The sequence below is a fragment of the Eublepharis macularius genome, chromosome 8, assembly GCF_028583425.1.
Source record: "Eublepharis macularius isolate TG4126 chromosome 8, MPM_Emac_v1.0, whole genome shotgun sequence".
NCBI classification, from domain to species: domain Eukaryota; kingdom Metazoa; phylum Chordata; class Lepidosauria; order Squamata; family Eublepharidae; genus Eublepharis; species Eublepharis macularius.
In genome coordinates this window covers 100,527,503-100,539,986 of record NC_072797.1, presented here as the reverse complement: position 1 = coordinate 100,539,986, position 12,484 = coordinate 100,527,503, and the positions used below count along the sequence as shown (strand labels likewise).

Sequence of the window (12,484 nt, the reverse complement as noted above, 5' to 3'; positions counted from 1 at the left end):
AACAGGGAGGGAATTACAGAATACAAGGTGAGTCTAGAGCGAAAGGAGGAAGCATGTGAACTTAAGACTTTTTCATACACCAGCAAATAATGGTTTGACATTACATTGTAACTGAGTCTATACTTGTATTCAGCATCATGCTATACATATTAGAAGCAAATAATTAGAGCAAATGTTTGAAATTAGTGTAGTAGGTTACTTCCCTTACCTTAGTCATATGCAAATCAGTTTTTTAAAATATTTGATGCTATTTGGTTAACAATATATTACAGTAAAGATTATGGGGTAATGGAGGGGAATAATTTTGATTTGCAAATATATTTAATCAGTGAAGCTACAATTAACTTACAGATCAGTTTATGTAGGAATATTTTTTAAATCTTTTGCTCCAAAGGCAGTTACAATAACAAATATCAAAATATCCAAGTAAAGATTATAGGATGAATTTTGTATTTCCTACAAACAATCATAAAAATGTAATCTAACCGTGTAGTATACTCACATCTCCCTCTAGTGGCCTTTGATCCTCACCATCCCTAGTCGGACTGATGTCTTGTCTCATCACCCAAATAGGTTCCTTAGGTTCATCGGGGGTATAAGGAGAACGAACGGTCCTGGTCTTCACTTCCTCAATAGCCTCTTTAATGTCTTTGATAGCCAGAGATATCGCATCCCTTTTTTCCTTGCTATATCGTTGCACTGATTCTCCTACATTAACAGAAGACTTAGAGCCAACCGGAAGTTGACTGTTGCTTTCATGATGCAAATTATTAGGAGCGTTACTAGTGTCCACATTCTGCTCTGCTTCCGGCATGTCTTCAGCAGCTTTGTCTAGGCTCTGAGAACTCATGCTCTGTTTGACTTCAGCCACAATTTGGTCAATATCTTCCTCTTGTTCATAACTATCCATCCTTGGATAGGGAGCAAATTCTGCCTCCTTCTCAGGACTGTCAGACTCCCCATCAGATCGTTCATCGTAGTGATGGAGGCGGGCTCCCAAAGCTTCCTTTCGGTAATTGTCAGCCTCCTCCCTCTCTTGTTCATAGAGTCTAAGACCTTCCCTGACATCAAGGTCAGGAGTATCTCCTATCTCCTCGTACACGTGCTCTTGCAGCCCATAGTCAGCATAGGGTTCTGCATATTGTTCATCTTCCCCTCTATGGAAGAGCCTATGGGTGTACACATAGCCTGAGTATGCAGCATTCATGGCTTCCTCGTGCTCAATGGAATGAAAGTGCAAGTGGTTGGGAAGAGTTCGATTATGAATAGTCTCAGCATGTTCTGCCTCAGCATTTTCTGTGTACTCCTCTGCCTCGGGCCTGTATTGTACTGCATAGGCGCTCTCATCTTCATTCTCTAGGACTCTGTCTCCTTCATAGCCATCTTCTGTTGTAGCTATGACATCTCCCTCAGCAGTATCAGTGTGATTATGAAAACCACTCTCGGTACTAGCTGACCGTGCTAATGTGCCTTCTTCTTCCTGCCTAGAATGTCCTTCATGGCTGCCATTGGCACATCTTGGGTAATGAACGGCATACTGTTGCTGTTCCTCTTCCACCTCCGAGTGTTCCAGGTCTGCCTCCACTGACTCATTCACTTCCCTAGCTGTTAGTTCATCACTGACCTCTCCTTCAGGTGGTCCCTCAAAATGGTTCATGGCAGGTTTTAAAGGGTACCTCACTTATTCTGATGACATTGTGTGCTCTGAGGCTGTGAAGAAATTACAAAAAAAAGTTATTAAAAGTAAAAAAAATTAAAACCTTGAAGATAACAACAAATACTAAATTTAGTAGCAAGAAATATTTCTTCTTCACAGGAAGCCAACAAATTGTCTCACTTGCTATAAAACAGATAACTATCAAATACTATAAACCAACTTGCAATGGGTCAGTTAATGAGAAGAGAGCCTAAGTCAACTGTTCTGATATATGCAGAAAAACTGATTAAAATGAAGAAAATGACACAATTACTAGTACTAGCTGATGTCACAATCGGACAGGCAGGCAGAGAGGGCTGACAATGAGGGACATCTTGTAAGGAATATATGCAAACAAGATAGTAATGAGGAGAGAGCAAAACAATGCAAGGAATAAGAAGAGGCCATACGAAAGGATACAACAAATGAGAAAGCAGGGGCAGGAAAAATCCTAGCGAGATGACAGCCTGAGGGATGCCCCTCACCACTGGGACCAGCTCAGTTGGTCTGGGCCTGGGTAAGTGTCCCACAGCTGCCATCACTAGCCAGTGTTCCACACAAAAGGAGGGTGTGGCATGGGAAGGGGAGTGGGAAAGACTCCTGTCCGAGGGCCGGCTCCACACCCTCGGACTGGGCCGCCCCCTCCCCCGTCGACGCCCCCGGTGCCCCCGCTGCGACCCCCTCGCCAGCTGGAACCTACCTGGGCCCGAGCCCGGGCGACGGTGCGAGGGGCGGAGAAGCCGGGCCACCGGCCGTGCCGGCAGCAGACGCCCCGAGCCGGCAGGAACTGATGGCCGCCGCCGCGCCGCGGCAGGAGCCCCGCCGCCAGGGGCATGGCGCGGCAAAGAGACGACGGCTGCCCCCGCGGCCTGCCCAGCAGCCCTCCCGGTGAGGCCGCGGGGGAGCGGCGGCCAGAGGCCACAGGGGGAGCAAGGGCTGGCCGCATGGCGCAGGCGAGCGCAGGGAGACGCCAGCGCAAGTGCAGCCGGCCAACAAGGGCCGCGCCCGCCAGGGGGGCGGGCGCCGGGGCGGAGACAGGCCCGCCAGGACGGACCCCAGGCCGGAGGCCTGCCCGGCCATACCGGGCCATGAAAGGCCGGGGCAGCTGCCACTCTGGGGGAGAGGGAGGGACCGGCAGGCAGGGAGCAGGGACCACCGGCCAGCAGACCAATGGCAGGAGGGCGGGTGGGGACGGTGGGTGTGGCCACTCCTGGCCCAGGTGCTGGGGCTAGCCTTGGGGGCGGGCACAGGGGGAGAGGGGTGGAAGCGACACTAATGAGGGCAGGTATTTAGGGAGGGCAGAACCCCAGGCTGAGGAGGAGAGTGTGTGGATGGTCAGCTGCCCTGACGTTGAAGGTGCAGCTGGCTGGGCAGAGCTAATTGCTGACTGGCTCACCAGCTCAGACGGTGGCCGCCCTTTCTGAGGCCTAAGGGGCGCCCTCCGCGGGAATCCCCGGCACGCACCGGCCAGGCAGTCCGCCCAGCTGGGCAGAGGCCCAGCACGGACCCGTCGCAAGCGTCCCGACCTGACCCGCCGCCGCTGCCACCGCCAGGAGGCGCCCTCCCGCATGACAACTCCCCACTGTGGGAAAGACAAACCACTTAGAATTGAAGACCAACGTTTACTCATAAAAATTACAGTGACCTGGTAGAAAAAATGTGGTAAAAGGCAGAAGGGAGCGGGGGTGGGGGGTGTGCTTGTAGGAAAGAAGGATAAAATTAAAGATCCAGTAGGAACAAGACATGAGATTAGTCAAAATTAAACTCGCCATTTCAAGTCAAGTGAAAAACAGGCCCTAACATGCATGGAATGTCACTGCTATAAAAACCTCTTCTCTAAAAAGTGTTTTTTGATTTAGGAAAATTTGACATAATAGTCTGATTTAGAATTTCTCTCTCTTTCACTTTGGGGCTAGGAAAGAAACTCAGAAATATCAGGCAGCCCTGGAAAGAGAAACAGAAAAATAAATTAGCACAGTTTTTTGGTTGCTAGCGCTTGATCTCTCTCTGACTCTCCCACTTATTTTCTTTCTGCTGAGAATAACTGAAAGCTTTGAAATGCAGTGTTATAAATAAGGAAAGCTACTCTGGAATATGAACAGTAATTGAGCCATGCACTCAAGAGTAAAATATAAATTGTAGTCTGTGGTTTATTGCAATTTAGAGAAAAGGGGAAAGGTGCCTGTCAAACAAAAGCATTTATAACATGAAATGGCTAGAAATGGATGTCACACCAATAAATATTTAACATGCTTGTAACATTGATGTGAAGCCAGAAATCTGTAAATCTGACAATGAAAGGTGTGAATTATACTTAACCACTCCTGCTAAACTCTTTGGGGTCAGGGCTGGGAAGAGAGTTTTGTCAGTATCTGTTATTGCATTGCTTGCATACATTAGTTACTAAAGAGATGGATATACTCATCTCTAAGCAGCAGCTCAGATATAAACAAAAATTCTAAAACCATGCTTCTTAGGAGATAGGTAATTGTGACATCACTACTGGCCTTTGAGTATTCCCTGATCACGTGAACAAGCCGCTAGGCTGGAAAAAGAGAAAATGTTTCCCATTCAGATATACCAGCCACCACTTCATACCAGAATTTGTTCCTAATTAAATGTTCACTTTCATTTTAATTCCACATGCTAAAATGAATACCTTATTTTAAAATGTCTGCCTACTTGGCTCTCCCTTTAGACTCCCAGCATTTAAGACAGCAACAATTTATTACGCCTCTGCATACTCAGCTTCGAGAGCAAGCTCCTAACTCCTGGTTCGAGAAAAAGGGATACAATTCGCACCAATGTGACAAACGGCAGAGCCCGAACATAATATTCTACATTTGGTACCATCTTATAACACAATCTCCTTCTATACATGCAGTCTCGTGAATCATAAAATTAAAAATTCTATTTTATTTTAGGAATATGAACAGACTGCTTCACATTAATGGGCTGCTCCCTGGGCTGAGCCTTACTGGATCTACAACCCTGGCTCTACCTTCCTTCCCAAGGCATGGGACTTAGATAGTGGCCTGTATCTAGCCTAATGAAGAGTTCTGTGACATTGTGGTTGGTAGTATATTGCATTCTGTTTGTTTGGGAATGTTTCTGAGGATCAATACAGCTAATTACAAATGTCATCAAAATTTAAAAATGCAATATTAAAAACGTCTCCAGTTGTTGCAAACAAATCTTCAGGTATTATCGACCCACAATACCCACAAACTCACGTAATTATTTCTGTTCTAATAGAAACAAACACATTTTGTGAAGCTTTTTTTACCTGGACACTTGAAAAAAAAAGGTATTAACCAAAGGCCACCAAGTGTGTATCTTTACTATATAACTGAGTAAGCGTATTTCAGACAACTCACTTTATACCTTGGTTCACCACCAGAGGGCGCTGCCATGGAAGGAAGCCTAGGAAAGGCACCATGTCCCTCCAGAAAACGGTGTTTGAAAGTGCCCCTTTCATGCTGCTTGCAAGCGACACGAAAAAGGGTGCTTTCAAACTTCCTGCCCCACCTTCTCCCCCTCCCACAGGGGAAAAAAGTAGCAGAGTGGCAAGTTTGAAAGCAAACAGCATTTTTCTTGCTGCTTGTAATGCAAACAGCTAGAAAACTGCTGTGGGAGCAGCTGCTGCCGTGTTGCTAAAGCTTCCCAAAGTGACACAAATTGCTTTTGAAAGCTTTGCTTCAGGATTCCCAAATTGGCTCAGCAATGCTGAAGCCGATTTGGGAATCCTGAATATTTACAAATCAGGCCCAATCAGGTTAAAAACGCGAAGCACACATCCCTAATAATAACTTCAAATCCAATAAAATATTTGGGAATAAATCTGACTGGCCAAAATGACAAAATGGTTTAGAGATAATTATTATAGAACTTGGAGAACTAAGGAAGAAGGTAGACAAAGCTGAAAATGTCATGGTTGGGCAGAACTGCAGCAATAAAGATAAATGTATTACTGAATATATTACTGAAACAGATTTTTTTATTTCAGATATTACAAAAAAAAAACCTTTGAATGGCAAAGACAAATAAATGGATTTATCTGGAAAGGTAAAAAAAACAAGAATAATGCGGCGTTTGAAAGTGCCCCTTTCATGCTGCTTGCAAGATGGTTAAAAAAAGGAGAAGACTAGCAGTACCAAATATTAAACTGTATTATCAAGCAGCCTGATTGGTTTGTAATGCAGACTGGATAACAGTGCTCAACCAAAGAACACTCAAACTTGAAGTGGCAGATTTGGATGAAGGAATACATTATTATTTATGGGTTTTTAAAATACCAAAATTAACTCCATTAAAAAACAAATACCATCCAAACAGAGAAAGATTATACAAAATCTGGGAAAATGTCAAAAAAGAATTAGTTCTTCAATATCTCCATTGATGTCCCCATTGGAAGCATATCATGACAAAAATGTAAGAAAGAGAAACGATTCAATAACTTAGAGAGAAATGATTAGTTCACAAGGAAGAATAAAAACTTGGCAAAACCTAACAGGTGAAGGTAAAAATATACAATATTTACAATTGACTTTCAAGACTGAGAAACAAAATAAAAGCAACAAGTGGAATGATTAGGCTCCTAGCAGAATTTGAAAAATCGATCAGACAGCACAAAGAACATCTGCTGGGACAAATTTATAAAATATTATTACAATTTGATACAGAAGATGTAAAACCATGTATGATCAAATGGATGCAGAACTTTTGTAATTTATGCTACAGTGGCTACTGCTTTTCTAGACAGCTCTGAATGTTTATACGAAGTGGGGGGAGGAAGGCTTCTTTCACACATTTATCTCCATTCAAAATGATTTAAATGTCTGGGCAAACAATATCAGGCACTGAAAATGCCCAACTGAATGATGAAAAACAAATGAAAAAAATAGGACTAAAAGAACTACAAACACAACCTTAATTGTATATTTAAGTATTTCAAGATCTTCCAGCCATTATTGCTTAGTTCATATGATATATTTTAGCAAAAAATACAAAGAATATTAAATATGGGTTCAATTAGAGTTGCCAGGCTCTGGCTGGATGCAGAAGCCTGAAAACCAGTGGAAAAGCTGAAGGCTAGGGACATGTTTTGGGGGGGGCATTGTCGTAAATGTGATGTCCCCACTTCTGGGGAAAATCTGGAGGTGATAGAGATAGCTCTAGGAATTGCCAGAACCTCTATGGTTTTACTACAGAGTTTCTGGAGATTCCTGCAGCTACTGCCATTGCATATGGGTCTTTCCCAGAAGTGACATCATCGTGCTTTGGACACCAGTGATTTTTTTTACCTCTCCCCCATTTGGAATGGCAACAGGAACTCAAGACAGGGGATGCATGAATCTGTTTAATCCTCTTTTAAAGCCATCCATGCTTGTTGCCATCACTGTCCTCAGGCAATAAATTTCACCATTTAATTACTCAGTGAGTAAAGCAATGTCTGTCCCAAATCTACTGTCAATCAACTTCATTGGGTGACCCAAGTTCTAGTGTTGTGGAAGAAGGTTCTCTTTATCTACTTTATCCACCCCATGCATAACATAATAAACCTCTATCATGTTCCCTCACCTTGGTTGCCTTTCTTCTAAATTGAAGAGTCCCAGACCTTTCAGCCTTCCCTCAAAGATAAAGTACTCTAACCTCATATACAGCCTGCTTGCTGTCTTCTGCACTTATTCCAAAAGATAAGGCTGTTCCCGATTACAGTCACTAAATAAAGGTGGTCAAAAGACCATCGGGAAGGAAAATTCCACAACACTATAGTGCAACAGTTATATAAACTGTTGCACTATAGTATTGTGGAATTTTCTGCACTTATTCCAGCTGTACAATATCCTTTTTGAGATACAGCAAACAGAAATGTATATGCTGTTCTAAATGAAGCTACACCATAGCTCTACAAAAGGGAATACTGGAAATTTTATTTTCAGTCCTTTTCCTAATAATCCGCAGCATGGAGTTTGCCTTTTTCACCAGTGCCACACCCTGAGTTGAGCTATCCACTGCAATTCTAACAGCTCTTTTCCTTTCAGTCTTGGCCGATTCAATCCCCCACCTGTTATGCTTAAGGAACATCAAGCAGGCCCTTAGATATCGAGTCAGCCTTTTAATTCACCTTTCTGTCCTAGGTCCTGGGAAAACTGGATGTAGAAGCCATAAAAGGGCCCTGGCCTTGCCGTTAAACTGACATCCTGTGACTGAGAACAGGTTTTTTTTTCTTGCCTTTTGGTCTGATCATAAAAACCTTGATTCTGAGACCACCACACTGACAATGTGCCTAGGGGTTAGCCCGGCTATGGAGTTCGAGAAGGCTGGTCCTCACTCACAAAGAGGGAGGGGGGAATTTCCCCTCTCTAAAGAGAGTGTTTTAAAAGCTCTACAGTCTTTCATGCTGTGCTCTTCCTATGCAGTAGAGAAAGGGGGGGTAGTAGGGGAGGCTTGTCTCTACTCTCAGAGTCTCTAATAAGATGTGCACCCATCCTGATGGTTGTTGAGGTTTCTTTATAACTCTCAAATGCTGTAGTCAGACATTAGTCATTTCTTTTCCTTTTCATTAGCTCTTAGTCTTAGTGTACTATATGTTCCTATATGGCAGAGCCACCCAATGCAGGGACTCCAAAGATGACATGAGTGTACAGATAGGTTCATATATGAGAATGTGTTTCTTCAGGTATGCTGCCCATAAACCATATAGGGTTTTAAAAGTCAATACCACCACCTTGAACTGAGCCTGGAAGCAAATTGGGAGCTAGTATAGATGGAACAAGACTGGAATGATATGGTACCTACAACCTACTCCCGTCAACATTCTGGCCACAGCATTCTGTACCAACTGTAGCTCCCAGAGAGTTGTCAAGGGCAGCCCCACACATTGCAGTAATCTAATTTAGATGTATACCATGCTATACGCAGTGGCAGAATCATTCCTGCACAGGAAGGACAACTGGCTCACAAGCAAAAGCTGGTGAAAGGTTCCCCTGGCCACCATGGCCACTTGTTTATCCAAGATGAGGCCCAGGTCCAGGAGCATCCTCAAACTATGAACCTCCTTTAGGGGGAGTACAACCCCATTCAGAACAGGCAATATCCCATTTCTTGGGTCAAACCTTTCTCCCCACCAGTAGTGTTACCAGAACTGCTCTTTTTAAATGGGGAAATTAGCTCAGCAGTCTGGAACTAAAATTAGCACGGATCTAACCAACGTTTACGGAGGTCCCGATTCCAGACACTCTAGTGATAAAGAGGCAGACTACAAATAGATTCAATAAACACATGTCTTTACTAATAGTGTGGCGTAAGCCTGAGCTTGCACATACATACAAGAAAGCATACAAGAAATAGGAAATGCAGAGTAAGAAATACAGAGACGGTCGCATGAGCAGGTACCCACGATGATAAGGGAAATACTCACAATCCTGAAGCGGAGCAGAGACACAACAGCGAGGTGGTCCAATGCCAGCAATGGATCCACAGAGGGACAGCAAGGGGGTCTGGATAGGAATGGCGTACGCACCATGCGGTCTGAGGGACCAGCTTAAATACCCCAAAATGCACCCTGGGGCTGGTGCTGTACTTGGTGGTTCTCACGGATTAAAACAAAGGTTTTAATGGGTTACTGAATGGCTTGGATGGGCCACTTTGGTAATCTGATTGTGTTAGAGTGACACCTCAGGAAGAGGGGAGAAAGGAGGGAGGGGGAGATCCGATCGTGCTGAAAGGATGTTCCAGCAGACAGGGCTTGCCCTGATGTCATCAGCTCTGGAATGCGGAGGTTTCTTTGAGATGCATTCTCTAAGTGCTTGGGATGGTCGGCACTTAGCTTCTTCTCCGGGGCGGCTCCTGAGATATGCAGAGCGGGGTGAGGTTCTCTCGCTGCGGACATGGTGTGTCCGCTTCTCCGAAATGGCTTCCCAAAGCAGGCTTCTTCTCTTGGTCTTCTGGCTGCCTAAGAACATGGTCGCCGGCTGGGCATGGCGGGGGCTGGTTAGCAGGCTGCCCAGTAGCGAGGGCAAGCTCAGGGACCAGCACGCGGGAGGCTCCAGGAGGGAACTGACCAGGGAGCGCCTGGCCAGGCTCGCTGGAGGTTTCCCCGGCAGGCGCCCGGCTGCTAACAGCAGCTTGGGCCCAGATGAGGCAGGCTTCCATGGAGGCAGGGGGAACAGCACGTAAAACACAGTCCATAGCAGGGAACAGGCACGGTCCGTGGCGGATGGCAATGCAGGCATGGGGCACACGTGTAACAGAGTCCAAACACACACTGGGAGGTCCAGGTCATCTCAACCCCCCCCTCCCCAGGCTCCACCCTCAAAATCGCCAGGAATTTCCTAACTCTAAGTTGGCATCTCTCTCTGAAGCAAGAAAGAAAAATTATCTGTGTTTAACCCCATTTGAGTCACAGCACTTCAAACAAAAATAAATTCTTTAGACACAGTTGAATTCAATTCTCTTCTCATATTGATTAAGCTACTTCTGAGGGAATTATTTACTATTTATTACAGAGAACACACCAACAAGGGATACATTTTTTTGTGTTTTATATTTCACTGGGAAGAAATGCTTTAAAAGGCAGCATTGCAAAAACGTCTGCTGAGAAATGGAATGAGTCATTTGCATGCCTAAGAGCATCCCTTGTGTTGACAGAAAGGACTATAACTTTTTATCTAGCACAAGCAGACAGTTTTAAATAATAAAATGTGCTAAGTGTTAAATCTACTGCACACACATTTATTCAAAAACCAAAAAGGTAAAATTAATAATGACATTTCAAGAATTAGTCTGAAAACTCAGTTCACAACTAAGAATATATTATCTGTAGCAAAGAAGAGATACTGACTCCTTCCAGAAGGCAGAGCTTGCAGGAATTGAGTATACAGCAACGGGTTAGGGATCAATACATTCTTCTCTTTCTTCTGTTCTCTCATCCTTCAGACAAAAGATATGGAGCATATCCCTGTTGCTAAGTATAAAGGATTTGACATATGTTTGAATAATGTCAAGAGGCACGTTTCTCTCATTCTAGTGCCAGATGCCAACATGCCTCAGAGGCCCTAACATACTTAAACGACAAAGACTATTAAAAATGAATTATTTAATTCCTCAGAAAGAACAAGGATGAAAATTTACAGTTTCAAACTCACTGGATTACAAGCAATATTAATCTGCGCACAAGAACTTGCACCTCAGTAGTATTTTGTTCATGACTTCTGTACTAACTCCTAGCATGTTCTGTAAATTAGAGTGCCTTTGAATATTTATATAGCTGCCAAAATAAGGATGCACAAGGGGTTTGCTCGTTTGCTTTGTGTATTTCCAATATCTGTCTGAAAGAGGAATTAATGCACAACTCATGGATTCCAATGAATGGATTCACCCTACAGAGACTACCTTGGAATTGTGAAAAGAGCATGACTCAATGGTTCTGAGACACAGAAGCCGAGCAAACTAAGAGCAGCCCGTGCCTGGTGTTGCATTTTTCTTTCACAAACAGTGCAATCCTTAACAGTGTTACTCCAGTCTAAGCCCATTGATTTAAATAGGCTTAGACTGCAGTAACTCTTCTTAGGGTTGTACTATAAGATGTTTAATTTAGGTGTGAATGTGTTCTATGGTCCTATTTCACTTTGACTGGAGAAACCGCTGCTTCAAAAGGTCTCTGATTTCTAAAGGCTCAGAACCCACAGACTGATTAATGTGATGAGTTTACATGAAGTCCTCTTATTTCATGACTCCAATTCATAGCTTTCTAACATAGAAAGAAGGCTGCTTTGGGGAGTGCCACTGGGGTGGGATCTTGGCCATATGTCAAGTACTCTTAGATACTGAGGTCTTTTTTAAATTCTGATTCCAAGCATCTAGCATTCAAAAATATGGAACAGGCGGGCTAACTTTGAGGAAGTGAAACAGAAGAAAGAATGGAAATGGATCAGGATCTGGACAGTGAACAGTAACAATGAACAGTAAGGAGTCCCATGGTGCACAGTGGTAAGCTGCAGTACTGCAGCCCAAGCTCTGCTCATGATCTGAGTTCGATCCTGGCAGAAGCTGGGTTCAGGTAGCTGGCTCAAGGTTGACTCAGCCTCCTATCCTTCTGAGGTTGGTAAAATGAGTACCCAGTTTCCTGGGGGTAAAGTGTAGATGACTGGGGAAGGCAATGGCAAACCACCCCATAACAAAAAGTCTGCCAAGAAAATGTCATGATGCGACGTCCCCCCATGGGACAGTAATGACTCAGTGCTTGCACAGGGGACTACCTTCACCTTACCTACCTGGACAGTGAACAATAGCTGTGAAGGAGCCCAAAACCCCAACAACTGGATGTCCCCAACTGCTTTTCCCTTATAATTATCAATAGTTGAATGTTACATAGGAAGGAACCCAAAATTTGAAACATTCGTTCCTAATGATCTATGTTGGAAAAATAATGGGCTGGGGTGGATAATCTTTTTGCTTTGTAGAAAACATTTCCTTTTCCTGAAGGTAAAAAATGCTGAAATTATTTATAACTAGATTTGTATCTTCTCAAAAATTACTTATAATGGATTTCAGAATATTGAGAACTTCTCAACAACTGCAATTTTAGTTATGTTGGTACATTACAAGAAACAGTATGCATTTATTTAAAATATAAGCCTGAATTCGTTAGTGTTTTTATTGTTTTAGACTAAGATGGCTATGTCTAAACACACACACAACTCCTAGATTCAGAACATCTATATATATTTAGTAGTTATTAACTGGGATTGCCAGGTCCCTATAATCTCCTGGTGGGAGGTGGGG

General features: G+C 43.7%; 1 protein-coding gene across 1 annotated transcript in view; it reads right to left on the bottom strand.

Moving 5' to 3' along the window:
- APBA1 (amyloid beta precursor protein binding family A member 1) overlaps window positions 1–12,484 on the bottom strand; it is a 112,375-nt gene that overhangs the window by 45,947 nt on the left and 53,944 nt on the right. Inside the window, exon 2 of the mRNA XM_054986595.1 lies at window positions 503–1,710. Within this exon, the coding sequence (XP_054842570.1) occupies window positions 503–1,657 (1,155 nt within the window). The 5' untranslated portion in view covers window positions 1,658–1,710. The remainder of the gene's footprint in view (window positions 1–502; window positions 1,711–12,484) is intronic.